This window comes from Bos mutus, chromosome 17 (genome assembly GCF_027580195.1).
Source record: "Bos mutus isolate GX-2022 chromosome 17, NWIPB_WYAK_1.1, whole genome shotgun sequence".
NCBI lineage: Eukaryota > Metazoa > Chordata > Mammalia > Artiodactyla > Bovidae > Bos > Bos mutus.
Genome location: NC_091633.1, coordinates 30747841 through 30772811, shown reverse-complemented (window position 1 = coordinate 30772811; position 24971 = coordinate 30747841). Strand labels below are relative to the sequence as shown.

Below are 24971 nucleotides of genomic sequence, written 5' to 3'. Positions count from 1 at the left end.
TCAAATTTGATGGGAAAGTGATAGAGGGAAAGAAGAAAAAGAAAATGATTTTGAGACCACAGGACTCTGACTGATGCTGTTAGTTGTAAGATATACACATTTATTGCTAAATTTTCTTAAGCAATGCCACTGCAGGGATATACATGAGCCCTTCTTCACAAATCTACATTATCTCTTGGGTGGCTGCACTTTAGTTTCCTGGAAATACCCCTACTAGATGGATCTAAATCAAACCCATCTCTATTTTTCCCCCAAATCTGCAACCTCTTCCTTCAAATTGTACAAGAAGAAATTAGTAAAATACACTGTGTTATATATCCATGTGAAAATCACTCGTGTCCAACTCTTGGCTACCCCGTGGACCATACAGTCCATGGGATTCTCCAGGCCAGAATACTGGAGTGAGTAGCCTTTCCCTTTTCCAGGGATCTTCCCAACCCAGGGATACCAGGTCTCCCGCATTGCAGGCATATTCTTTACCAGCTGAGCCACCAGGGAAACCCAAGAATACTGGAGTGGGTAGCCTATCCTTCTCCAGGGGATCTTCCCAACCCAGAAGTCGAACCAGTGTCTCATGCACTGGAGGTGGATTCTTTACCAACTGAGCTATCTGGAAAGCCCATCCATGTAGGCCATCTATATTCCTGGATTGAAAATGTAATTTCTGGGAGCCTCTCCTAAGAAAACATTCTCAAATACAGAGAACTTAAATACAAAGATATTAATTTCAGCATCATTCATAATGTGCAAAAATTATAAGGAATCTAAGTTTATGAGAATAAAAGAATGTTTAAAAACTATGCTTTCTGTGGAAAGCATATGTGAACATATGTGTGGAAACATATATGTGGAAGCATTATGTGAACATTAGCTTCCCTGGTGACTCAGATGGCAAAGAATTCATCTGCAATTAAGGAGATCTGGGTTCAATCCCTGGGTTGGGAAGATCCCCTGGAGAAGTGAATAGCTATCCACTCCAATATTCTGACCTGGAGAATTCTGTGGACTGTATCGTCCATGGGGTCACAAAGAGGTGGACATGACTGAGCGACTTTCACTTTCACTATGCAAACAATAAAAAGTTATATTAATAACGATTATGTAGCAATACAAACTGGAGAAGGCGATGGCACCCCACTCCAGTACTCTTGCCTGGAAAATCCCACGGACGGAGGAGCCTGGTAGGCTGCAGTCCATGGGGTCGCTAGAGTCGGACACGACTGGGCGACTTCACTTTCACTTTTCACTTTCATGCATTGGAGAAGGAAATGGCAACCCACTCCATTGTTCTTGCCTGGAGAATCCCAGGGATGGGGGAGCCTGGTGGGCTGCCGTCTCTGGGGTCGCACAGAGTCGGACACGACTGAAGCGACTTAGCAGCAGCAGCAGCAGTAGCAGCAGCAGCAATACAAACAATACAAGCTAATTAAAATAAGTGAAAAACATTACAACTAAATATTTTTCAACAGAAAATTAGAATAAAAATAATTGCATCCCTTCAACAAAAAAGGGAAAAAAATAAACAAATGATTAGAATAAAATAAGAAGGAGGAAACATACATGATGATATTTTCTTGCCAAGTACTCTACAATATCCATGCAGCTTTTAAAAAATCTGTATTATATCAAAAGCATTGCTTTAAATCATATCTATTTAAGAAAAGACTTCTTGAAGAAATAGAAATATCATGACAGCTTTTATCTGCCTCACATCTCTCTATTCTCCTAGAGGAAAAAAATTGATTAGTTTGCTTTCTTATACAGCAATCTGTCTGTTGCTAGTTTAATTCTTATGATGAAGTTTAGGTCACTGAATTAGAAACAGAAGCCAGTATTATAGTTTGTATTCAGGAATTACGATCATAGTTAAAAGGCAAACTCTTCCTTGAGTCACCCTGCTCATACTACTGTGAGAAATCTATAAAGTTATCCGCTAAATGTTTCAGAGTCTATAAATGCTGGTGAACTACATTAAAAAATAAGATGAAGCTGAATCAACTAAAAGCATTTCAGTCCACGCAGCATGTTACCATTATGATTCAGGGCATGAGCTCACCAAGAAGAAAAATCCTTCCACCCTTTACCAAATGTTCAAATCTAATCAAGTCTCAAGCTTATTATCATTGTAAATTAATAGTCACAATCATAGACTCAATTCTGGGCTGAGAGAAAATCAACAGCCTCTGTATCCAGAGCTCCTTCTGGTTTATGTTCTGCATATGTGGCTCATTTATTTTCCTCAGCAAATATGTTCACATTTTTGATTGTATAGTTAAATATTTCAATTTTATTCTACCATTCACTAAACTAGATGTAAATTAATTTGAAGGGAACATGATGGCGATGTAACAATCTCCTTCCTTGAAAACAAATGCATCATCTCTGTCCTGATGTTTATATTCTGTGAAATTCCTCAGCTGACTTGGAAATTTATATTTCAGTAGGGTGCCATTATATGCTGTGGTGCTCTGCCACAATCACTCCCATCCACACTTGAAGAAGAAATCTGGGGAAACATAACATTTTTACAGTCCGTTTTCCAAATGCACTTTTTATTTCATTTTAAGTGTATCTTTATTGAAAGTCATTTTTCAAAAGTAAAATGATCTATGCATTTTAAACATGTTTGTTTTGCCCAATAGTTATATTATTCAATAACACATTTCTCTAATCACTGATAACAGAAAATGTTAATCTTATAGTCAAAAAACAAAATGACATGAAAAGAAGTTCTGTATACATTTAAAATGTGACAAAATACAGAGGGTAACTAGACTGTAATATAAAATTTTATGGGTCATAATGACAGCACCTATTCTGAAACATATGTTATCTGCATGGTGCTTTACAAATAGGGAAAAAAATCAAAACATCATTCAAAAAGGAAGTACTAGGCTTTAGTATTATGAAACTGTCACAAAATTTCCTATGAATGGGTATTTCCATATCTTCCTTGACACTTGAAACTGAATTGAGTATAGTTTAGAAAGCATTTAATACAGCATCTTCTGATCTCTATCAGAGCTGCCTCAAGCTCTGATTATAGCATTTACTACTCTGTTGCCTTGAGCAAGTTAATTAAAGTGTCTGTGTGCAAAGTTTCTTATCAATGAGATAAGCAGAACAATGTCTCTTCTATGTCATAGTGGAGTTGGAAAGGTAAGTGAGGGAAAAAGGAAGAATTCATGTTGACTTAGTTCTCTCTGTGTCAAACATGAGCTGGTAGTTTTCTAGAAAGACCTTAAAAAAAAAAAAAAAAAAAAACTCTACGCAACAAATACTTTTATTCCAATGGTGTAGGTGAAGATTACCAGTTATCAAGTTATATTTTACTCAGGGTCACAAAAATATATGGCAAAGGTGGAATTTGAATCCCGATCTCTTCATTTCAGGGATAATGAGGTGACAGGCTGTCCTGGTTTGCCTTGGCCTGTCCCAGTTTTGGATCTGAAAGTTTGGAGGCCAGGCACACTGTGACTGTTGGATTTTGAGTTTTAAAATACACTAAAAATCAAAGTTATTGACCTGCATGTTTGCCTTCTTTTTTCCTTTTATTACTACCTATCTTGTTACAAAATTAGCTTGTCTTTACACTGTTTTGAAAACCACCATCCTGATCTATAAGTCTCTGATCCAATAAGTTCAGAAAATAATTTTCATGTTGGCATATTAAAGGCCCTGAGAAATCCTGCAGTAAAAATTCCAATTACTTTGATTGGTCAGCATTGCCCAAACTAATAACCATTTAACATTTTTCTTTAACATCAATTACTTTCTATAAAAATAGCATTTGTATAACATACTTTGGGCTGTCAAAAGTTTTATAGTCCGATACATTTTATACAGCCATTTAAAAAATAGCATCATTTATTTAGGTAAAATTATTATAAACTAGGCAGACACTTTGGCTCAGAGGGTAAAGTGTCTGCCTGCAATGCAGGAGACCTGGGTTTGATCCCTAGGTCAGAAAGATCCCCTGGAGAAGGAAATGTCAACCCACTACAGTATTCTTGCCTGGAAAATCCCATGGACAGAGAAGCCTGGTAGACTGCAGTCCATGGGATCGCAAAGAGTTGGACACGACTGAGCAACTTCACTTTCACTTTCATTATAAACTAAATGATATCTCCCTAGAGAAACACATAATATAATTACTCTCAGTTTCTTTATCACAAAATTATTAACATTGTCAAAAATGATGAGCTCTAGGAACAATAATTAAGCTTATAAGAAAGTTTACAAAGTCTCTCTTTTCTTTAAGCTTCTTGGCAATGGCCTGAAATCAACTAAAGCCATAGGAAAGAAAAAGAAAGAAAGAAAAAGAAATACATTATAAACTTAAAATTATTCACTTCTCTTAATTTCGAATTCAACTGAAGTCTACCCTCTGGTAAAGAGCTGTCTGTGATAAGGTCATCTCTACTTTCCTCTAAAGCCTTTTAAATACATGCCCTTTGTAGCTTCACTGAATAAAATCACAGAATCTTCATTAAGACCCAATATCACTGGAACAACAGGAACTCTCACTCATTGTCAGTGGAAATGCAAAACAGTACCGCTACTTTGGGAGACAGATCATTTCTTACAAAACTAAACATACTTCTATGTAATCGAGCCAACACACTCCTTGGTGTTTACCCAAAGGAGTTGAGACATGAAGCCCACTCAAAAAACACCACACATGTTAATTAATAGCAGCTTTATTTATAATTGCCAAAACTTGGAAGCAACCAAGATAGTCTTCAATAAACATGTATAATATCATGTATGAAACGAGTCGCCAGTCCAGGTTCGATGCACGATACTGGATGCTTGGGGCTGGTGCACTGAGACCACCCAGAGGGATGGTATGGGGAGGGAGGAAGGAGGAGGGTTCAGGATGGGGAACACATGTATACCTGTGGCGGATTCATTTCAATATTTGGCAAAACCAATACAATATTGTAAAGTTTAAAAATAAAATAAAATTTAAAAAAAATTTAAAAAAAGTTAAGCAAACAAAACAAAACAAAAAAATAATGTGAGGTACATGAAGACAAAAGAATATTATCAGAGTTAAAAAGGAGTGAGCTCCGGAGCCACCAAAAGACACAGAGGAATTTTAAATGTAAATGACTAAGTGTAAGAATGATGCTAAAGCTGAAACTCCAGTACTTTGGCCACCTCATGCAAAGAGTTGACTCATTGGAAAAGACTCTGATGCTGGGAGGGATTGGGGGCAGGAGAAGGGGACGACAGAGGATGAGATGGCTGGATGGCATCACTGACTCGATGGATGTGAGTCTCAGTGAACTCCAGGGGTTGGTGATGGACAGGGAGGCCTGGCATGCTGCGATTCATGGGGTCGCAAAGAGTCGGAAACGACTGAGCGACTGATCTGATCTGATCTGAAGTGTAAGAAGCCAATCAAAAAAGGGTACACACTATGTAATTCCAACTGTATGACATTCTGGAAAAGGTGTAACTATGGAGATAGTAAAACGATCAGTCAGTGGTGGCCAGGTGTTGGTGGTGGGAGGAGGGATAAATAAATGAAATGCAAAGGGCTTTTAGAGCCACGGAAATGCTCTGTATGAAACAATAACAACGAAAGCATGCTATTATCTATTTATCCAAACCTGTAGAATGCACAAGACCAAGAGTGAGTGGGCTTTTCTTTAGTTTGATTATTTTTATATTGGATTTTAATTTTATTCACTTCCATATAACAGCATACATAAAACGTGGCACAGAGAAAAGCATTTATGAAACTTGCTCACTCCTTTGAGATTGGCACAGATTACATACTTTAGAAAAAAAGAAAAAGCCAACGATCGAAGAATTTTCATCTCTAAGGGTAGATTTTATTTGGAGATAGGCAAAAGTCATTTTGAGACTAAGTCTCGTGAAATGTGGTAGGGAAAAGCCTGAACAAAACAAACAAACCAAACTGAAAAAAAAGGTGAATGGTAACATAAACTATGGACCTTGGGTAATTACAAGCCATGTGTCAACCTGGCTTCTCAATTCCAACACATGCATCACTCTGGTGAGGGAAGTTGATATTGGAAGATGCTGTGAGGTATAGGAACAGGGTACATATAGGAAATCTCTGTACCTTCTGCTCAATTTTGCTGTGAACCTAAACCTGCTCTAAAAATAATGTGTTAATTGTTGTTTAATTGCTCAGTTGTGGTTGACTTTTTGCTACCCCATGGACTGAAGCACGCCAGGCTTCCCAGTCCTACCCTGTCTCCCAGAGTTTGCTCAAACTCATGTCACTGAGTCAATGTTGTCATACAATCATCTTATCCACTGTCATCCCCTTCTCCTACTGCCTTCAATCTTTCCCAGTATCAGGGTCTTTTCCAAGGAGTCAGCTCTTTGTATCAGGTGGCCAGAGTATTGGAGCTTCAGCTTCAGCATCAGTCCTTTAGTATTTAGGACTGATTTCCTTTAGGATTGACTGGTTTGATCTCTTTGCAGTCCAAGAGACTCTCAAGAGTCTTCTCCAACACCACAGTTCAAAAGCATCAATTCTTCAGCACTCAGGCTTCTTTATGGTCCAACTCTTACATCCATGCATGACTACTAGAAAAACTATAGCTTTGACTAGACAGACCTTTGTCGGTATAATGACTAATGTTTTTGCTTTTTTTTAAAAAAAAATGTTTAATTTAAATTTATTTATTTTAATTAGAGGCTAATTACTTTACAATATTGTATTGGTTTTGCCATACATCAACATGAATCCGCCACAGCAGATGAATGGATAAGAAAGCTGTGGTACATATACACAATGGAGTATTACTCAGCCATTAAAAAGAATACATTTGAATCAGTTCTAATGAGGTGGATGTTTTTGCTTTTTAACATTTTGTCTAGGTTTGTCACAGCTTTTCTTCCAAGGAGCAAGCGTCTTTTAATTTCATGGCTTCAGTCACATCTGCGGTGATTTTGCCCAAGAAAAAAAGTCTTTCACTGTTTCCATTGTTTCCTCATCTATTTGCCATGAAATGATGGGACCGGATTACATGACCTTAGTTCTTTGTTGAGTTTTAAGCCAGCTTTTTTTTCAGTCTCCTCTTTCACTATCATCAAGAGGCTCTTTAGTTCTTAGTTGCTTTCTGCCATAAGAGTGGTGTCATCTGCATATCTGGGGTTATTGCTGTTTCTCCCAGCAATCTTGATTCCAGCTTGTGTTTCATCCAGCCCAGCATTTCGCATGATGTATTCTGTATACAAGTTAAATAATCAGAGTGACAATATACAGCCTTGACACACTTTTTCCCTAATTTTGAACCAGTGCATTGTTCCAAGTCCGGTTCTAAATGTTGCTTCTTGATCTGCATACAGGTTTCTCAGGAAGCAGGTAAGGTGGTCTAGTATTCCCATCTCTTTAAGAGTTTTCCAGTTTGTGTGATCCACACAGTCAAAGGTTTTTTAAAATTTATCCTTAAGTCTTAATTAGAAAACTAATAAATACGCAATGTCTTTATAAGCACACAAGATGTATCACATTTCCAAGAGTGAAAAGACAGCTCCATTGGCAAGAAACCAAAATGAACATCTTTTCTATTATTATTTTCTTTGAATAATAAAATTAAGTTTTTAATCCACTGGGAAGAAAGACTCTTGAAATTAAAAAGAATATATTGAAAACAACATACTCAAATCAACACATTGTCTGGTTTTGATTCACCCATCGGTAGGTAAAGACTTTCCTTAGAGGCCGATATTTTACCTTGTTCACTTCTTAGGAATCTTCTAACAGGTGAAATTTCCTTATTTTTGTAGTCTGAACAATAAAAACAATATTTTCCAGGGTTATTTAAGAATTGATTTCAGCAGAGGTGACCAGCTACAAGTCACTATAATCTTTGATAGAAGAAGGAGCTATTTGAGGGTCATAAATTTGGCAAAAATTACAAATATTAGCATATGGGTTTCAGTGCCTAAATTTGCATATCACATAATCATGGTATTAAATTTGGGAGAAATCTCAGCAATCATGGACATTTCTTCCCTTTGCAGATGAAAAAATGTGGACATGAGATGAACCCAGATATCATGCATTATAATTCAAACAGTGATAATGCATTTTCATTTTTCTTGGTATAATATGTGTATCTCCATAGTTTAATATATCATTTCCACTACTTTTTATAAAATATGTGATTTTATCAATATATTTTTAATTTGAGTTTATTTCAGTTATAAAAACACTTTTTAAACCTAAACCACAAAACATAAAAGATAAATCTTGTCAAGCAACTTTTTTGTTGCATGTCAAAAATACTTTAATATTCATTGTAGGGGATGACAACGTGCCAGCAGTGAGTTTGGTCAGTTAAAACATTCAAGGAGCAGAATCATTTTCATGAAGCCACCACAGCACATTTAATGCATGATGCTAATCACTGAACTCAAAGTGATTATACTATTTTTCAATATGGCTCACAATTAAGAAAGTTTGAATTCCTGTTTTAAGTCTTTTTCTAAGTAAAATGGGACTCTTGGAGGAAAGCCATTATTTAAGGTGACACACAATGTCACACAATGTTGAATTCCTTAACACCTGCAGGTCCCAACAGACACAATTCAAACTAGGTCCAAAGTGTCCACGTGACAAGGTACAATGGATGGTTATATATTGCAAGTCGCTGAAGACCCTGAAAACACCAAAAATCTATCTCAAAACAGAAATGTATGCAAATTAGTTTTAAGATAGTGTCAAATCATCTGAATCATCTGTCTCTTTGTCAACATTTTTTTTTTTAAGGTAAAATGCTCACTGCAACTGTCCCATTTAAACCCAGGTGCCATGATAGTTCAGGTCTGATTATTATAGAATTTTATATTTCAGCCAGCAAAATAACACTACTTTTCTGCCACAGCTGAGTAAAGGAACACAACAGATGCTCAGGACAAAAATTTAAACCCTATCTTATGGCAATGATAATTACCTATTTTTTCCTTTCCCCCTGTCTTGATATATTCAAAATATTGACTTATTTTTCACTTTATCCCACTTCATTTCTACAAATCTCTATTATGTGCCTACTCTGTGCAAATCAGGGCATGAGCTGTGGGGCTAATAATATAGAAGGATGCAGAATGTCTTTCTGAATCTTGTTTTCAATCCACAAATACCTCTCAACTGAATTTATATTCATATATTACAAATGTAGGGTTGTGATTTTTGCAATTATTATTTCTAATGAAATGGAGAGAACGGGCAAGTGTAACAAATCCATTTATTTCCCTCCCTCCTCATGCCACAACCACCACTCAGACAACTACCAGGTATTGTCTGGATTGCTCCTGAAATCTTCTTAAAAGCTCCTGTCACCGAGATCTGTTGTCACCAGGGCAGCCCATAATCTTTGTGTATCAAACCTATAGCCATCATTCTCCTCTAGGGCATTCTGGCTGTTCTCATGCATGCGAAGTTGCTTCAGTTGTGTCCAACTCTTTGTGACCCTATGAAACCATTGCCCATCAGGTTGGTCCATGGGGATTCTTCAGGCAAGAATATTGGAGTGGGTTGTCATGCCCTCCTGCAGAAGATCTTCCTGACCCAGCTATCAAACTTGAGTATTTTATATCTCCTGCATCAGGCAGATGGGTTCTTTACCACTAGCACCACCTGAGAAACCCTCAGAATAAGACAAATAATTCCTTAGAGGTCAACAAGGCACATATATGTCTATAAGGTATTCTTTCTCAGAATTCCCTCAAAACTCCTCTGTTCAACTTCCAGCCTTACAGAAATATTTATATTTTCCTTGCACTGGGGACTTTGTGGGGAGTCATGTTCCCTTCCTTCTTCTAATACTTATCTCTCCCTCAGGTTTTAAATTCCATATGATTCCCTCAAAAAAGGAAGCCTTTTTTGCTTACAGATCTGGGAATAAGAGCCTCTTAAGGGTGCTTTCCTTTGTTCATTCAGAAAGCCTTTTTGCTAAAGAGCTTCTCTGTGCCAGGCCTACTTCTAGGAGCTAGGAACAAACAAAATCAGGGGACAAACAAACACCAACCAAAAACCCCTGCCTCCAAGGCACTTACTTTCAAGCTGAAGGAGCCAGGCATTTAACAAAGTAATGAATAAATTCTTTATGAATACAGTGCACCAGGAGGTATTAAACAGAAAAAACTGGAGCAGGGAAAGGGCATGGGACACACTCTGATGGGTGGGGAGATTGCAGTTTTAAATAGAGAGCCTGTTGCTAGCTTTCTGGAGGAGATGGCATCTGAATAAAGACCATAGAAGGCAGGAGGCTTAGCTTTGTGGATGTGAAGGGGAGAACAGTCCGGAAGAAGGAAGATTCAGTGCTGAGGGGGGTAGGTCTCCTGTGCTTAAGAATGGGTAGAAAGGCCACCATAGGTGAAGCAGAGGGAGCAAGGGAAGAGCCCAGAAGAGGAAGGCAGGGTATGTACAGCCACATGAGTCAAAGGGATGCATCTAGCTTTTCCTCCAAAGGCATAGAGGGCCACCGAGTGGCCTGGAGAAGAACAGTGGTGAAACAGGAGGGAAGGGGCAGGCACAACATTTGAAAGAACAACATAGCCCCAGGATATGACATGATTAGAACTAACTGGATCCAAGATGGTAGTTGAGTCAACCTGCACTAGACCTTGAGCCTCAGTATACACTCACTGTAACACATCAGGAAGCTAAGTGACATAACCTCAGGGGCCATGACAGTTCCAAGCTGATGATCAAAGATCAAGAAGTTGGTGGTGGCCCAATTCCTGAAAATCCCCACCCCTTCTCCCAAAATATCTAGAATACTTCTCCCACTCATTAGCCAATGAAATTAACTGCCCCTATAAAAACTGACAACCCCATACCTTGGGACCATCCTCACCTTTTGAGATGGCCCACACTCTGTCTGTGGAGTGTGTTTCTCACTAAATAAATCCACTTCTTACCTATCACTTTGTCTCTCACTCTCACTGAACTCTTTCTGAGCTGAGATATCAAAAACCTGAGCTTCATTAAGTCCTGAGACCAGGTGAGATCTCAGTTAAAAAGCCAAGGGTTCAAGTCCCAATCTGAGTTACAGAGTGTCAGCAGAATAATACAATTTAAGTTTTAAAAAGACTACAAGCCTGGAAGATAGAAGGACAAATGTAGAGCAAGGGAATCCAGTCTGGGAAATCACTGCAATATCCCCAGCAGCAAGGCCGTGGTGGCTGGATGTAAGCGGGTGCAGAATAAGAAGGATGTGCTGACGGATTGGTTGTGGGTGACAGGGCGAGAGAGAAGTCAAGTCCTTGGTTGAAAGGACAACTGTGAAGACAGGGTTGCTATCAACTGACAGTGGAAGACTGTTACAGGAATAATTTTTCAGGGGCTGAAGAGGCAGCAGGGGTAGAAATCAGTTTTAGAGTGTGTTGATCTCCACACATTAGTAAGATATTTTCCTCCAAAGTTACAAGGTCATTGCTGGTTTGTAGCCTGAAGACAACTGATGCCATGAAGACCAGAAGTTTGTCTTCTCTGAGACCTGTAACAGTGCCCACTTGCAAAGTAAAAACTCAGTAAATGTGTATTGAATTGATGAATGATCATTGAACATTAGCAAATTAGTGAAAGAGAATCAGATTTAAAATCTCAGTGCCACAACTCTAGAGTTACTTTTTTGTACAGGATATAAGAATGAAGAAATTTAACATTCATAATTAATATTTGGTGTTTATTAAAATATGTGAAATATTGACAATTTAAGATTTTACTTGTATTGACTGAATAAGATTGATTTTACTTAGGAAACTATAGTAGCTGCATTAACTTTCAAGGAACACTAAAACTTTAAAATAATCATTAATTTAATAGTCCCACAACTCAATACAAATTATGTAACTTCCAGTGCCTAACCACGGAGAGAATTTGATGCAGTGAACTGTATTTTTATAAGTTTTCATGCCTATAGCATAAGTTTTTATTGTAATATAATAAAATATGATTTAAATGATCAGGCAAAGCATCTGGTACAGTCAATGATCCAAAAGAAAATGTGCAAAGAAAGAACAACATTAGCATTTACTTTCACTCCCTTTCCTTGAACAGATCATAGATGCCACCTGTTTATATTAGGAAATGGTATATTGTTCCCTATCTAGATTGTGTTCCTTTCTTTTGCCCATGAGAAAAATCATGAGAGAAGCAATCATAAAAGCCCTGTCTTGGAATTACTCTTTTACATCTGTCCACAACTGAAGAGCCTGATCTCATGGCACTGTATCCCTCCCAAATTCTCTGGATTGCTCATGCTATTTTATCAATCTGGTTCTTCTTCCTAAGCATGCCCCTCCACTTTTTTTCCACCTCTGGAAAGCCTCCTTTACTATCCTACCTACCATACTCTCCTAATCAAGTGTAGGAGCTGCCATATTTTACATGCATTGCTCTGTATTCTATAATATTTGCTTATTGACATGTTTGTATCCATCATTGACTGTGGATTAGCAATGGCAAGGGTCATTTTTTAAAAATACCTTCAGTTCCCAGCTCTCAAGTACATGAGCAATACATGCCCATGTTATGACAAATTCCAAGCCAAAGGCACATCCTCCACATGGATTTTCAGTACTTTTTATCAAGATTCAAAGGCCATTGTTTTCCAAAGCTATGCTAAATATTGATAAGTCTTTGTAAATGTTGTTTTATTTTTGAGCCTAGATTCAAACAGTGGCTCAGAGCCTACTTGTTTTTGTTGTTTTGGGGGATGAAGTAGAAAAGAACAGCTTTATTGCTTTGTGAGGCAAAGGGGGACACAGCAAGCTCGTGCCTTGAAAAACTGTGTCCCAATCTGGGAGAAACTGATGAGGAGTTTTATAGCAATGGTTAAAAGGTGGGGTCTCTGATAAGGATCAGGGTATGTGAAGCACCTTCATTTCTTTAATCTGGAATCATGGCCTTCCCTGAGTTCCAAAGGGCAGGTTCAAACAGTTGCTAATCATGAAAGGAAGGGATGTACAGACAACAGGGCAGTCTTGGGTCAGGGTCTTGGTTCTCCCTCAAGGGATACACATTACTTTATCTTTAAGCTTTTCTGTGGAACGAAAACCCCCCCAAAATGGAAGAGCCTACGTTTTTATATTTATGAGCCTGTGCTCTCTGGAGTGCCCCACAAGGAAAGGCCATCACAAACTCTGTGAAACTTGGTAGAAGGAGCCATCAGGGAGCCAGTATGGAAGGAAATACTACAGCAAGAAAGGTCACCAATGATGTGAAATCTGCTGCTACATCTTGGCAATCTTGGCTACATTTTTGGCAGAATATTTGTTCTGCCAAATATTGTTGGCAGAACACATTGCCAACAATCTCTCATCCCCCAGATCTGCTTGAACTTTGATGTATGGCACATGAACTTTAATAATGATATGACTTCCATGAGAAAAAAATCATCTTCTTTGCTTTCATCCTTTCACAGCCGGCAGCTGTGGGAAGCTACAGGATGACTAACAGAGTGTTCAGAGGAGCACGTCAGCTCCATCTGAGGGTGAGTGCCATATGCAAGCTCCATCAGAGAACTATATTGGCACCATATCTGGGTGCAGGGAAGCCTGCAATCCCACCAGATGGGATCCACAGTCAGATCCCTGGTGAGAGCAGGTGGAGACAGACACTGATGGCTGTCCTCTGATCCACTGATGCTGACTCTCAGCAGCCCCATTGCACGAAGACATGCCCACAAGACCATAACCCTGTTATAAATGCATATGTGCTGAATCTCAGTCAAGGTCACGAAACAAGAAGCCACCTACTTTTGAGGAAAAATTAGTTCTGGGCTATTCTTTAACGTCCCATGGGACACTTTAATTCTGTGTCAAATTCTCACATAATTAAAAGGATCCATTTGCACACCCCAAAGTAGAAAACTTCAGAGATTCTAATTTTTATCTAGCACCAGACTCACAGCCAGATACAAATTTAAAGGTAAACATTTATATCTGTTTTTTTCCATTTGTGCAGAAAACAAGAGCATCAACTAAAATTCTCCAGGCTGTGTCAACATAACTGTGAGGGCATCTGAAATAACACTGTTCCTGACTTGTTATTGCACAATGTGCTTTATAACAGAGATAAACAGATCACTACACATTTGACAATGTTCTGTAACTTTTAATTTTCATATAACTCTAGTTTCATAAAGCAAGTAAACATGATCTCAGCCCACTCACTCTTCCACGCACTCTCCCTTAGGTTTTACTCTTATCTCTGCTCTCAATAAGGTGACCAACGGAAGGAAAATAAAAACCTTCCTATCAACAGCAGAGATATTCATATTTGGAAGTAAATATAGGCCTGTATGTGTACACACAATACAATACATTGAATAAACAAGTAAAGACTTGAATGTGCCCAGACCCACAGAGCATTCAAAGATTCTTTGATTGCATAAGGCACTATATTTATTTTGTTAATTATTCTAACAAATTTTTTCTTCTTTATAAGACATCCCAGAGAACAGGCTAATCACCAGAAGTTAGTCAGAGACAGAGACAGAGATGGAGGTGGAGGTGGAGACGGAAGTGGAGGTGGAGGTTGGGATGGAACTGGGAAAGGAGGTGGAGGTGGATATGGAGGTGGCGGCAGATCCCGATAGACGTGTACCTTAATTGTAGTCGTGTGTGCTCCAGGGTATTCTTTTTCTTCCAGTGTTGACCATCTTTCTATAAACTTAGATACCAGAGAATCATCATAGTCCACTATCTGAAATCCAGAGACATTTGCTCCTCCAAACTGAATTTTTAATAGGTCCCCATCAGTAAATCCCTGGGCAGAAAACACATTTATGTCATATTTTTTATTAAGAACAACATAGAACTTTGACATTTACCAAATAACTCTATACACTGTGGTTCTGCAAATTTCAAAGAATACCAAAGAGATATAAAAAGCCTATAGTAAATGTTTCATGCATTTTATCAGCCAATATTCTTCTTCAGCACTTAGCATCATCTTGGTTATTGTGGTCCTTAATCAATGATTGTCTACTGGTCCTACTTACATAAAAGTTCTCCAGATTATTGAAATGGAGTCTTATTTATCCTTATCTAAGGAGAAGAATGGGGTTTTATTTATTATATCTACAACAGAGCACCACCAGATATTTAAACATTAAGCCAGTTCTTCAAGAGCTACAACACTGTGAGATGGTTATTTCTATTCAAATTGTTCATTCTCTCAGATAATATAAAACCCTTTAAAAGAGAAGGAAAGGTTCCAAATGGTTTGTCATTATTTGAGAACAATTAAGCATGAAACTTAGTTTTTATAAAATGTATTTAGTTTTAAAAAATTCACTTCTACTGTATTATTAGGATGAATTCAGTCATCACAAAAACTATCAAATGGTGTTTCCACAGACTTCAAATACTGTGCCGATTTAAATTGTACCTCAGTTTGGGAGCACATTCTCTGAATGATGAAATCACAATTTTAAAAAGTCACTATTATAAATATTTTCACTTTATATACTATTCCACATCATTGTGCAAAAGAAGTGAAAATATTTTGACTCTAAAATGTAAGAGAGTCTTTTCTTTGTTGCTGATATTAAAAATATAGTTTAATATTATTTGTGTGGAGGATAATTATCTATATTTTGTTAGTGAATTATGTTTTTATTTTTCTTTTTATCAAAATAATTCAAATAAAGGAAAATATAGATATAACAAAAATCATAGATTTTCTGTTCTGCCCCACACACGTGTTAGTTAAGCTCTTCAAAACAATCAATTTCAGTAATTTTTGTTTTTCATGCATTTGCCTCCATATTTCTGCATGAAACATTTTTGCTCTTTTTTTCTAACTTAACCATGCTAAGTTTTCTTATGAGTTTATACTTGTGCTAGATGCGTAAGTCTCATAACCAAAGCATCTATCTCTTGTCCCATTTTCATGTTCACTCTTTTCATATTTAAAATTCTGTCATTTGGAGTAAAGCCAAACAATGTGCTAGGATTTCATTTTCCTTCTTAAATAATATGTCCTTCTAATGTTAATGATACCTGCATTTTTTTCATTACTAGAACTTTCTCTGTATTTATCCTTAATTTTTTCCAGTTGCTCCACAAAAAAAATTTCATGTTTATACAAGTAAAGCTTTTCTCAAATAAAACATTCAAACATTGCAAGTAATCTATTTTTCCTGTGTCCTGAAGCCTTCCTCTTTAACGTTGCAACCTGATTGGTTCCTCTTTCAATTTGCTCTGCCATCCTTCCCCTGAAATGCCCCTCCCCACTTTTCTGAGCAGATTCTCTGTATGACTTTTCTCTCCTGTTTTACCCTTTCCTTCTGCTAGAGTCCGCAGAAGTCCTCTGAGATGCATGGAGGTACATTTTTGGAGACACTGAATGCCTATAAATATCTTTATTTTGCTCTGACAATTGACCAGTATTTTGTCTGGTCAAAACTTAACATTTCAATTTTTTTTTTTTACCTTTTTTAATTTAATTTAATTTTATTTTATTTTTTAACTTTACAATATTGTATTGGTTTTGCCATATATCAACATGAATCTGTCACAGGTATACATGTGTTCCCCATCCTGAACCCTCCTCCCTCCTCCCTCCCCGTACCATCCCTCTGGGTCGTCCCAGATGAAAATTTCAATTTTAAATTGAAATCCTCATAATCTGAAGGCATTGTTCCAGAGACTTTTGCTTTTTATTAAAAATTACAATATCATTATTTCTAATCGTTTTTTTGCATGTGACCTGTTTCATACTCCTCCCTGGCCCCCACCTGTCAAAACATTTAAGATCTATTATTTATCTCTGAAATTTCATGATGCTATTTTGTTTAAAATATGAAACCTTTTGTCTTTCATTATTCTGTGTACCAATAGGCAGTTGTGTGTCATTCAATACCAGGAATTTTTCTGAACATTTCTTTGATAATTTCCTTCTCCTTTTTTTTCACTATTTGTGTCCCTACAAAGTTTATTATTAAGAAGTAACTCTTAAAAAAAAAAAAAAAAAGAAGTAACTCTTAGATTAAACATCTCAGTCCCTCAGTCTTCTCCACATACACCATTTTTATATTATATTGTCATTTTGCTACATAATTTGAAAGATTTTCTCAAATTTACCTTCCAAGTTACTAATTTGGATGTGATTTTAGAAAAGAAAAAAAAAAAAGTTAATTTCCCAGAGCTTCCCAGAGCTCTTTCTTGTTCCTTTTTTTAGCATCCTTTTCTTTTCTTTATGGATAACATTTTCTCCTCTTTCCCTGCACATATTGTTAAAATTTGAAGCATTATTCTGATTCCTGACTGCCCTATTTCTCTTTACTTATTTATTTGTACTGTGTCCTTCATGGCAAATATTTTTCTCAAATGCCTAGTAATGCTTGGCAGTCTAAGAGGAAGATGCTGAAATGATTCTTGAAATTTGTATGTGCCCAAGTGGGGCTGGTTGATGAGTGAGCCTCACTGTAGACAGAGTCAAGTGGGTGGATGGCAAGGGTTTTAATCTGTATATGAAGGGCTGAAGAAAGGAAAATCGCATTCCCTGTGACAACTTCTTTATCACTTTATCCCTTTTAATGACATATCAGGAACTGAACCACAGCCTGTTGGGGAGGTTAATCAAGCTTTCAGCAATTCCTGAAGAAATGAGCCAACAATAATATCTGAGGATTTTTCTATCTATTACAACCACTTCCTCTTACACTCATTAGCCACTGGGCAGAGAAAGCATGCAAGTCCAATCAAGAGTTTAGAAAATGAACGCCCTTCAAGTTTGGATGACATTCTTCAATTTTAAATGTCAGGGAAATTTTCAAGTGCCCTAGAAATTCTCAGAAACTGCAGCAGTCTACAGATTCTTTGAATCTACTGATTCACCAGAAGTTCCATATGGTGAGGATACAAAGTATTTAGAAAAGGAAAAAGACCACTTGAATTCAGATAAAATACTAGGTAGACTTTTCCCTAGAAGCATGACAGCAGCAAGAAGTTGCTTTTATTTTTGACTCTTTTTACTTTGGTCATTCAAACACATATTTCCTTTTTCATATCAACTCTCAAATTGATGGACCTCCTTCTGTCATTATTTCTCCATGTTCCAATATAATTTCTCCATCTGGACATTTTTAAAGATCACAGCTTTCAGAGTAGCTCTATGCTGTTCATCAAATGGCACAATTCACATGGGGACTGACTGTCCAGACTGTTCCTTGCACAGAACAGTTCTGGAAAGACTGATTACAGAGCTGCATTTATTTTAACTCTTGCTTCTCTAGTCAGGAGTCATTTAGGGTCTATAAGCCAACTGGTAAGTAAGTTCCAAGGAATTTTTAGAGTAGCTATTTCATTGCCAAACAGAAATTTTATATTGAACAACCAATTTTTCCCAATAGCATGTATGTCTGGGGTTTAATATTCTTTATCAATGCTGAAAACAATATTTATCACTTGTAAAGTTGTGGGCTTTTTCAATCGCTCCATGACTACTAGAAGTAATGTCTTGTGATATAACAATCTAATATTCCAGAAGCCATGACACAGATCTTCATTTGTATAAATAGGAAACCTCAGAGTTCTATAATGCTGTGGAGAATACATTCTCATTCTCTTCTTTTATCCCTCTTCTAATCGCGTTTTTTCTCAGGTTGGGGAGAGGCAGCCCTCAATTACACAGAGTCACATTTAATAAAGATTGTAAACCTTTGGAACACTAAAAACTGGAGCTCATTTTATTGCTGATTTAAAAATTGCTTTGAAAAATGGAAACATCTAGTGATAATTCTAAATTGACTTTGATTATACTGAAGAAAGGGAGATGCAATTAACTACTGGGATGTTTCAATACAGGGGCTTCTCAGGTGATTCAGTGGTAAAGAATCCGCCTGCCAACACAGGAGATGCAGGTCCGATCCTCGGGTTGGGAAGATCCCCTGGAGGAGGAAATGGAAACCCACTCCTGTATTCTTGCCTGAGAAATCCCATGGACAGAGCAGCCTGGTGAGTTATAGTCCATAGGGTCGCAAAGAGACACAACTGAGCAATACATACATGTGTTTCAGTATAATCTTAATTTTAGAGGAATCTCAAAGAAAAAGTGATCAACTGTAGTAATTCAGTTTTCGTTGTGTTGCTTATACAGCAAATAGGAAATCAGAAATAAATAATGTATAACATATCAATATTCTAGATATTTCCAGGTTTTCTTTTGCACTAAGACACAGTTTCACAAATGTGCATTTACAGTATATATATATATACACACACAAAGAACTTTAAAGAAATGGGTAAAGGGTAACATTTATAAATTATAGTGACAGAAACAAGAGGAAACTTGGACAATAAAATTTTATCTTTTTGAAAATTTTCCGTCAGTTAACACAAAGCATATGCCTTGTAACACAAAGCATAAGCTTGTCAAATATTGTTCTATCATTTCTCACATCATTTATAATAATTGGAAAGTGATTAGGAAATATAAAGTGGAAAGTCTAAAAAATAACAAAGGCAGAAAAACATCACCACTTCTAAATGAGCAATGTAATCAAAATATGTTTTTAAAAATACCATTGATAAATCCTGGCCATTGATTGTTTTTAATTTATAGGCATCTCTATTAAAATAATAACTATCATTAATTCACCTACCAGATTTGCAATGATGTAATGGTACCCTTTAACATGTTTTCCAATGGTAATAACCTGACAAAGATAAAAAAACAAATGTAAGTAATGAAAATGCACAATTACTTATGACTTGATTCAGAAAATTTTAAAAAATTATTTACTATGTTTCTTGATCATCTACAAAGAGTCATATTTGATAAAACATGATTATCAAATTCAGACACTATTTCTCTCAGAAAAAAGTAACCATACATTTCAGCACTTTATACATTTTACCATTCAAGAAGCCAACAACTAAAAAAAAATACATATGTATTTTATAATAGTACATTAATTTTAAAAGAATATTAAGAAGTATACGACAGAATTCTAACAGAGGACTGTAAAATACTATTCCAATCTTAAGACTCTTGAAATAATTGTAGCCTAGTTACAATGAACATTGTTATTTCCAGTTTGAAGCAGCAAAATATTAGGGAAGCTAATTTTTCTCCACAAATCCAAGTCAAAAATCAATGGCGAGACAAACACCGAATGGAACAAGCAATTGTTGGTAATGCTCACAACAATCCTGGACATTACTGAATCAACTGGACCCCTCACTGATCTAAATCACTTATAAAGAAAAATGGGTGAAATAGCCATACTGTAGAGTGGTACTTAGATACTCCACTGTAATTTCTATTTTTAAGGAAATAGTCACACCTATGGAAAGCATCACATGCTAATAAAAATTGGAAAACATTAGCTCATTTCCTTATTAAACTATTTGGGGGCTTCTCTTTGCTTTTAGCAAAATGATCAAAATCCTTCAAATGTAGCAAAATCCAGGTCCACCTTTTTCCTCTCTAACTAGAGTCTTCTTTCAGTTTCTTTGTGCACAAAAGGTTTCTTTCCATCACCCTCAGGGCTTTCATAGATCCCATTTACTCTGCTTGGAAAGTTCCCCCACCTCCACGTTCTTTGTCTCTTGAGGCACAGTGAATCCCAGCCTAAATTGCTATCTCCTACAAGATTCACTTCCTCATCCCAGACAAAGTCAGGTGCTCAAAAAGCAGGTGAAAGTCACTCAGTCTTCTCTGAGTCTTTGCGACTCCATGGACTATACAGTCCATGGAATTCTCCAGGCTAGAAAACTGGAGTGAGTAGCCTTTCCCTTCTCCAGGGGCCTTCCCAACCCAGGGATTGAACCCCATCAAAAAAACAAGTGGAGGGCCAAACCCTAGAAGCATTCCACCATATTTCACCACCACCCCATATGGCAGACTTTGCTTCTAAGTGGTCGCTATTTGAAAGGGAGTTTGGGCTTATATTATTTTGTAACTTATTTTTATGTTACACAAACAAATTGCCTTTTCCCAGAAAAAGTACACTTTGTATTGAAGGTAGGATTTTGAAGAAAAGATATCCTCCTAAATGAAATGCACTTTAATTAACATAAGCTGAATTCAGATGGTCATGTCTCATATTTCTTACTGGCATCTATTGACTGTCCTTACTGGTCATCCTACCGTATCAATCATGCATGTCTTCCTTCCGAGAATTAAGAAAAATCACAGTATAAATGGTGCTGCCAGAAGTAGAAGTCCTTGACTTGTGTGTTCATTGACAGAAAGAATAAATATGAAAATGATCTAGCCCTACTTCTGCCTAACAATTAGCATCAGTCATACAATCATATTTCTGTTTTATGGAGCCATTAGTATTATACTAACAACAGGAAGTTTGTTAATTTCTAAATGCTTTTGATGTCTGAGTCCTTTTCTCACCTAATCACAACTGGAAATAGGTATTTCTAAGATTTTATTAAGCGATAAAGTACTCAAGACTAACATTGTTTAATTCTATTTCTAACTAATTTAAGCTATTAAGAATATAAAGTTTTATCTCATCTCCATTCTCTTGACAGAGGGAATAAGCTAATAGTGTTTCCTTTTCTTTATATGTACCACAGACCTACATTTTGCCTAGTAAACTATTCAACAAAGGCCTTCAATGATTTCTCAATTGAAATTACTTTTGTGTTCAACTCTTTTTCTCATAATATCCTGTTCTGTTCCTTAATAGTATACAGCATTATTACAGTTGCATATTTATTGGACTATAAAACATTATGACTGTTCACCTTGATGGGGCAAGCCAGTCTGTTTAACATTATGTTTTTGGATCTACTGCAGTGCCTGTCTGGCAAACATTAGATGCTGAGAGAAATTTATTGAACAAACACATGAAGGCTTGAACACAAGCCAGCCAGCCAAGTGGTACCCGTGTGTGAACCTTCCATAAATCTTCCAACTCCTGTTAAGACAGATACTTCCTCCTCCATGCTCTTAGACCACATTGCATTATAACCCGCAATACTGCAGCATTGATTATGTGTGAACACTTTCATTCTCCTCTAAACAGTGAATTCATGAGGTGCGGTCTAGGCTTTCTTTCCTTTCTCTGTATCCCTCATTCCAGACACATATAATGTGCTCAATAAATGCACACATGCACACTGCACATTCAAATAAAATATAAGCCCAAGATACTGTGTACATTTTTAATGGATGTCCATATAGACATTTATTTAATCACAATCATGTATTATTTGTTTCAAAACATTCCATTCCATGAAGGAACGTCATTTGCAGCAACACTGATGGATCTAGAGATTATCAAACTAAATGAAATAAGCCAAAGACAAATACCATATGATATTATTTACATGTGGGATCTAAAATATGATTCAAAGGAACTTACCTATGGAACAGAAGTGGACTCACAGACATAGAGAACAGATTTGTGGTTGCCAAGGTGGAGAGGTGGGAGAGTGAAGGACTGGGATTTGGGGATTAGCAAATTCAAACTATTGTATATAGAATGGATAAATAACAAAGTCCTATTGTATAGCACAGAGAACTCTATTCAATATTCTTTGATAAACCATCATGGAAAAGAATATGAGAAAGAATGTATATATATATATATGTATGCTGCTGCTGCTAAGTCACTTCAGTCACGTCCGACTCTGTGCAACCCCATAGATGGCAGCCCACCAGGCTCCCCCGTCCCTGGGATTCTCCAGGCAAGAACACTGGAGTGGGTTGCCATTTCCTTCTCCAATGCATGAAAGTGGAAAGTGAAAGTGAAGTCGCTCAGTCGTGTCCGACTCTTAGCGACCCCATGGACTGCAGCCCACTAGGCTCCTCAGTCCATGGGATTTTCCAGGCAAGAGTGCTGGAGTGGGTGCCATCACCTTCTCCAATATATATAGATAGATAGATAGACAGATATAGATATATATATAACTGAATCACTTTGCTGTATAAGAGAAACTAACTAACATTTTAAATCAAGTATTCTGAAGGAGATCAGCCCTGGGATTTCTTTGGAAGGAATGATGCTAAAGCTGAAACTCCAGTACTTTGGCCACCTCATGTGAAGAGTTGACTCATTGGAAAAGACTCTGATGCTGGGAGGGATTGGGGGCAGGAGGAGAAGGGGACGACAGAGGATGAGATGGCTGGATGGCATCACTGACTCGATGGACGTGAGTCTGAGTGAACTCTGGGAGTTGGTGATGGACAGGGAGGCCTGGCATGCTGCGATTCATGGGGTCGCAAAGAGTCAGACACCACTGAGCGACTGATCTGATCTGATCTGATACTTTAATAAAATAAATTTTAAGAAGATCCATTCTCTATATTCCCAGTTGCTCTCAAAGTTTCTCTCTTCTGGTTTTGAAAAAAATATTTTCTTATAGGCTTTCACCAACCTGTATTATGATGAGTCATGAATACATAAATTTTTAAAACCAAAGACTAATGACTATTATTAAAATTCAGTTTTAATGAGAATCTCTTCTGAAATTCAAATGAGTTGTTGAGGTCACATTTGAACAAGAGGCCTTCAGGTTAAAAACAATCCCAGTCTCACATCCTGAGATAAGATTAGGACTTTTCTACTGATATGTTCACTTCTCTGGCATACAACATTTTGTTCTTCCTCATAACAAGCTAATTTTTTTCACTTATTCAATATTTCATGAAAAATCTGTTTTGTATATCTTAGGCCTTGTATTATTCTATATCAATTAAGGTTTCATCAACATTTGCATTTGCAAAATGCTTTGTGTTATACGGATTAATGAATCTAATTTTCTCTTCAAAGCCTAGAGAGACAATAAATGCATAATAAACTGCATATTTTATTTCTAATCCTATATTATTCCAAGGAATAATTTCATGTATATTCATTTATATATAGCATTATTCTAAGGAAAATATAAGTATACATTTTCAGTTGAAAAAGAAGCAGATCCCTGTGGAGGAGACTTCAGTCAGTAAATCCTGATGCTTTTCACCACCACCCCTGGTCATCCCCCTATCTGTATAACATAAATGACTGTATTTCTATCCCTTGAATATCACTACATGGCTGTCGTATTCTGAAAGATCTTAAATTTTGAAAGAAAAATTGTGTGAAGAGCACAGATAAAGCATCTCTATCTCTGATATCATGTTATTCTTTAAAATATTGCAAATTAATACATCTAGTTTACTTCTCAAACAGAAAGGATGAAGTATATCTCTCCTATGTATTTTATTTTCATAGATTAATAGTTTCATAAGTGACACAAAACCTACCTACTAGGAGGAAAAAATTTCTTCTTGGAAAAATAAATACCCACTCTTTCTGAAGACCTAAACCCACTCAGACAAAATCCAGGTTTAGCACACCACATTGTATTACCCTAAATGTTTGATCCTTCGTGTCTTGCCAAAGAATTCATATATTACTTACTTTTCCCTTAGGACTCAGGCTTATTTTCACTTAATATGTGTCTATTTCTTTATCTGTAAAGGTTCAAAGGAATTGGATTTTAAATTTCCATTTCAAAATACTGAAGTTTAGGACAACAATTACCATACACAACATGAGCCAGGAATCATGTATTGAATATATGTAATGATTAGTGTGACGTGTCTGCGTTGTTGGGGACCCCCTGTTATTGCTCACTGAAGCCAGAGATAATCTAACTGATGATCTGTGCTGTATCCTCCCTAAACAGTCAAAAACTGCTGCACCAGCATCTCACACACACACTCTGCAAACGCTGACACTGCACGCAGCCTCTAAATTTGGTGCCTTAGGAAACAGAGGAGCCAACCTGGTCTACGATGTCGTTGACTTTGTCCCGCTCACAGTCCAGGATGACACGCCGCTCCTTTTTTAGCTCCAGATCCTGGAAGAGGGAGCGGTAAGTCTCATCTTTCTTGTCGTTGTTAATGTTCCCCACATTGATGGCAGTCACTTGCCACTTCTTCTCGGCGGCAGAATCCAGCACGGCCTGCAGGGTGGACAAGCCTAGGAAGGCAGAGAGACGTGGGGCCTGAT

The 24971-nt window shown here is 37.1% G+C and overlaps 1 protein-coding gene across 2 annotated transcripts in view; it reads right to left on the bottom strand.

Annotated features, from left to right (window-relative positions):
• Positions 1-24971, bottom strand: part of GRIA2 (glutamate ionotropic receptor AMPA type subunit 2) — a 184561-nt gene that overhangs the window by 51822 nt on the left and 107768 nt on the right. For both annotated transcript variants that reach the window (XM_070386423.1, XM_070386422.1), the window contains exons 4-6: positions 24745-24941; positions 19611-19664; positions 14606-14767 (exon numbers count right to left, since the gene is read on the bottom strand). In XM_070386423.1, the coding sequence (XP_070242524.1) occupies positions 14606-14767; positions 19611-19664; positions 24745-24941 (413 nt within the window). The remainder of the gene's footprint in view (positions 1-14605; positions 14768-19610; positions 19665-24744; positions 24942-24971) is intronic.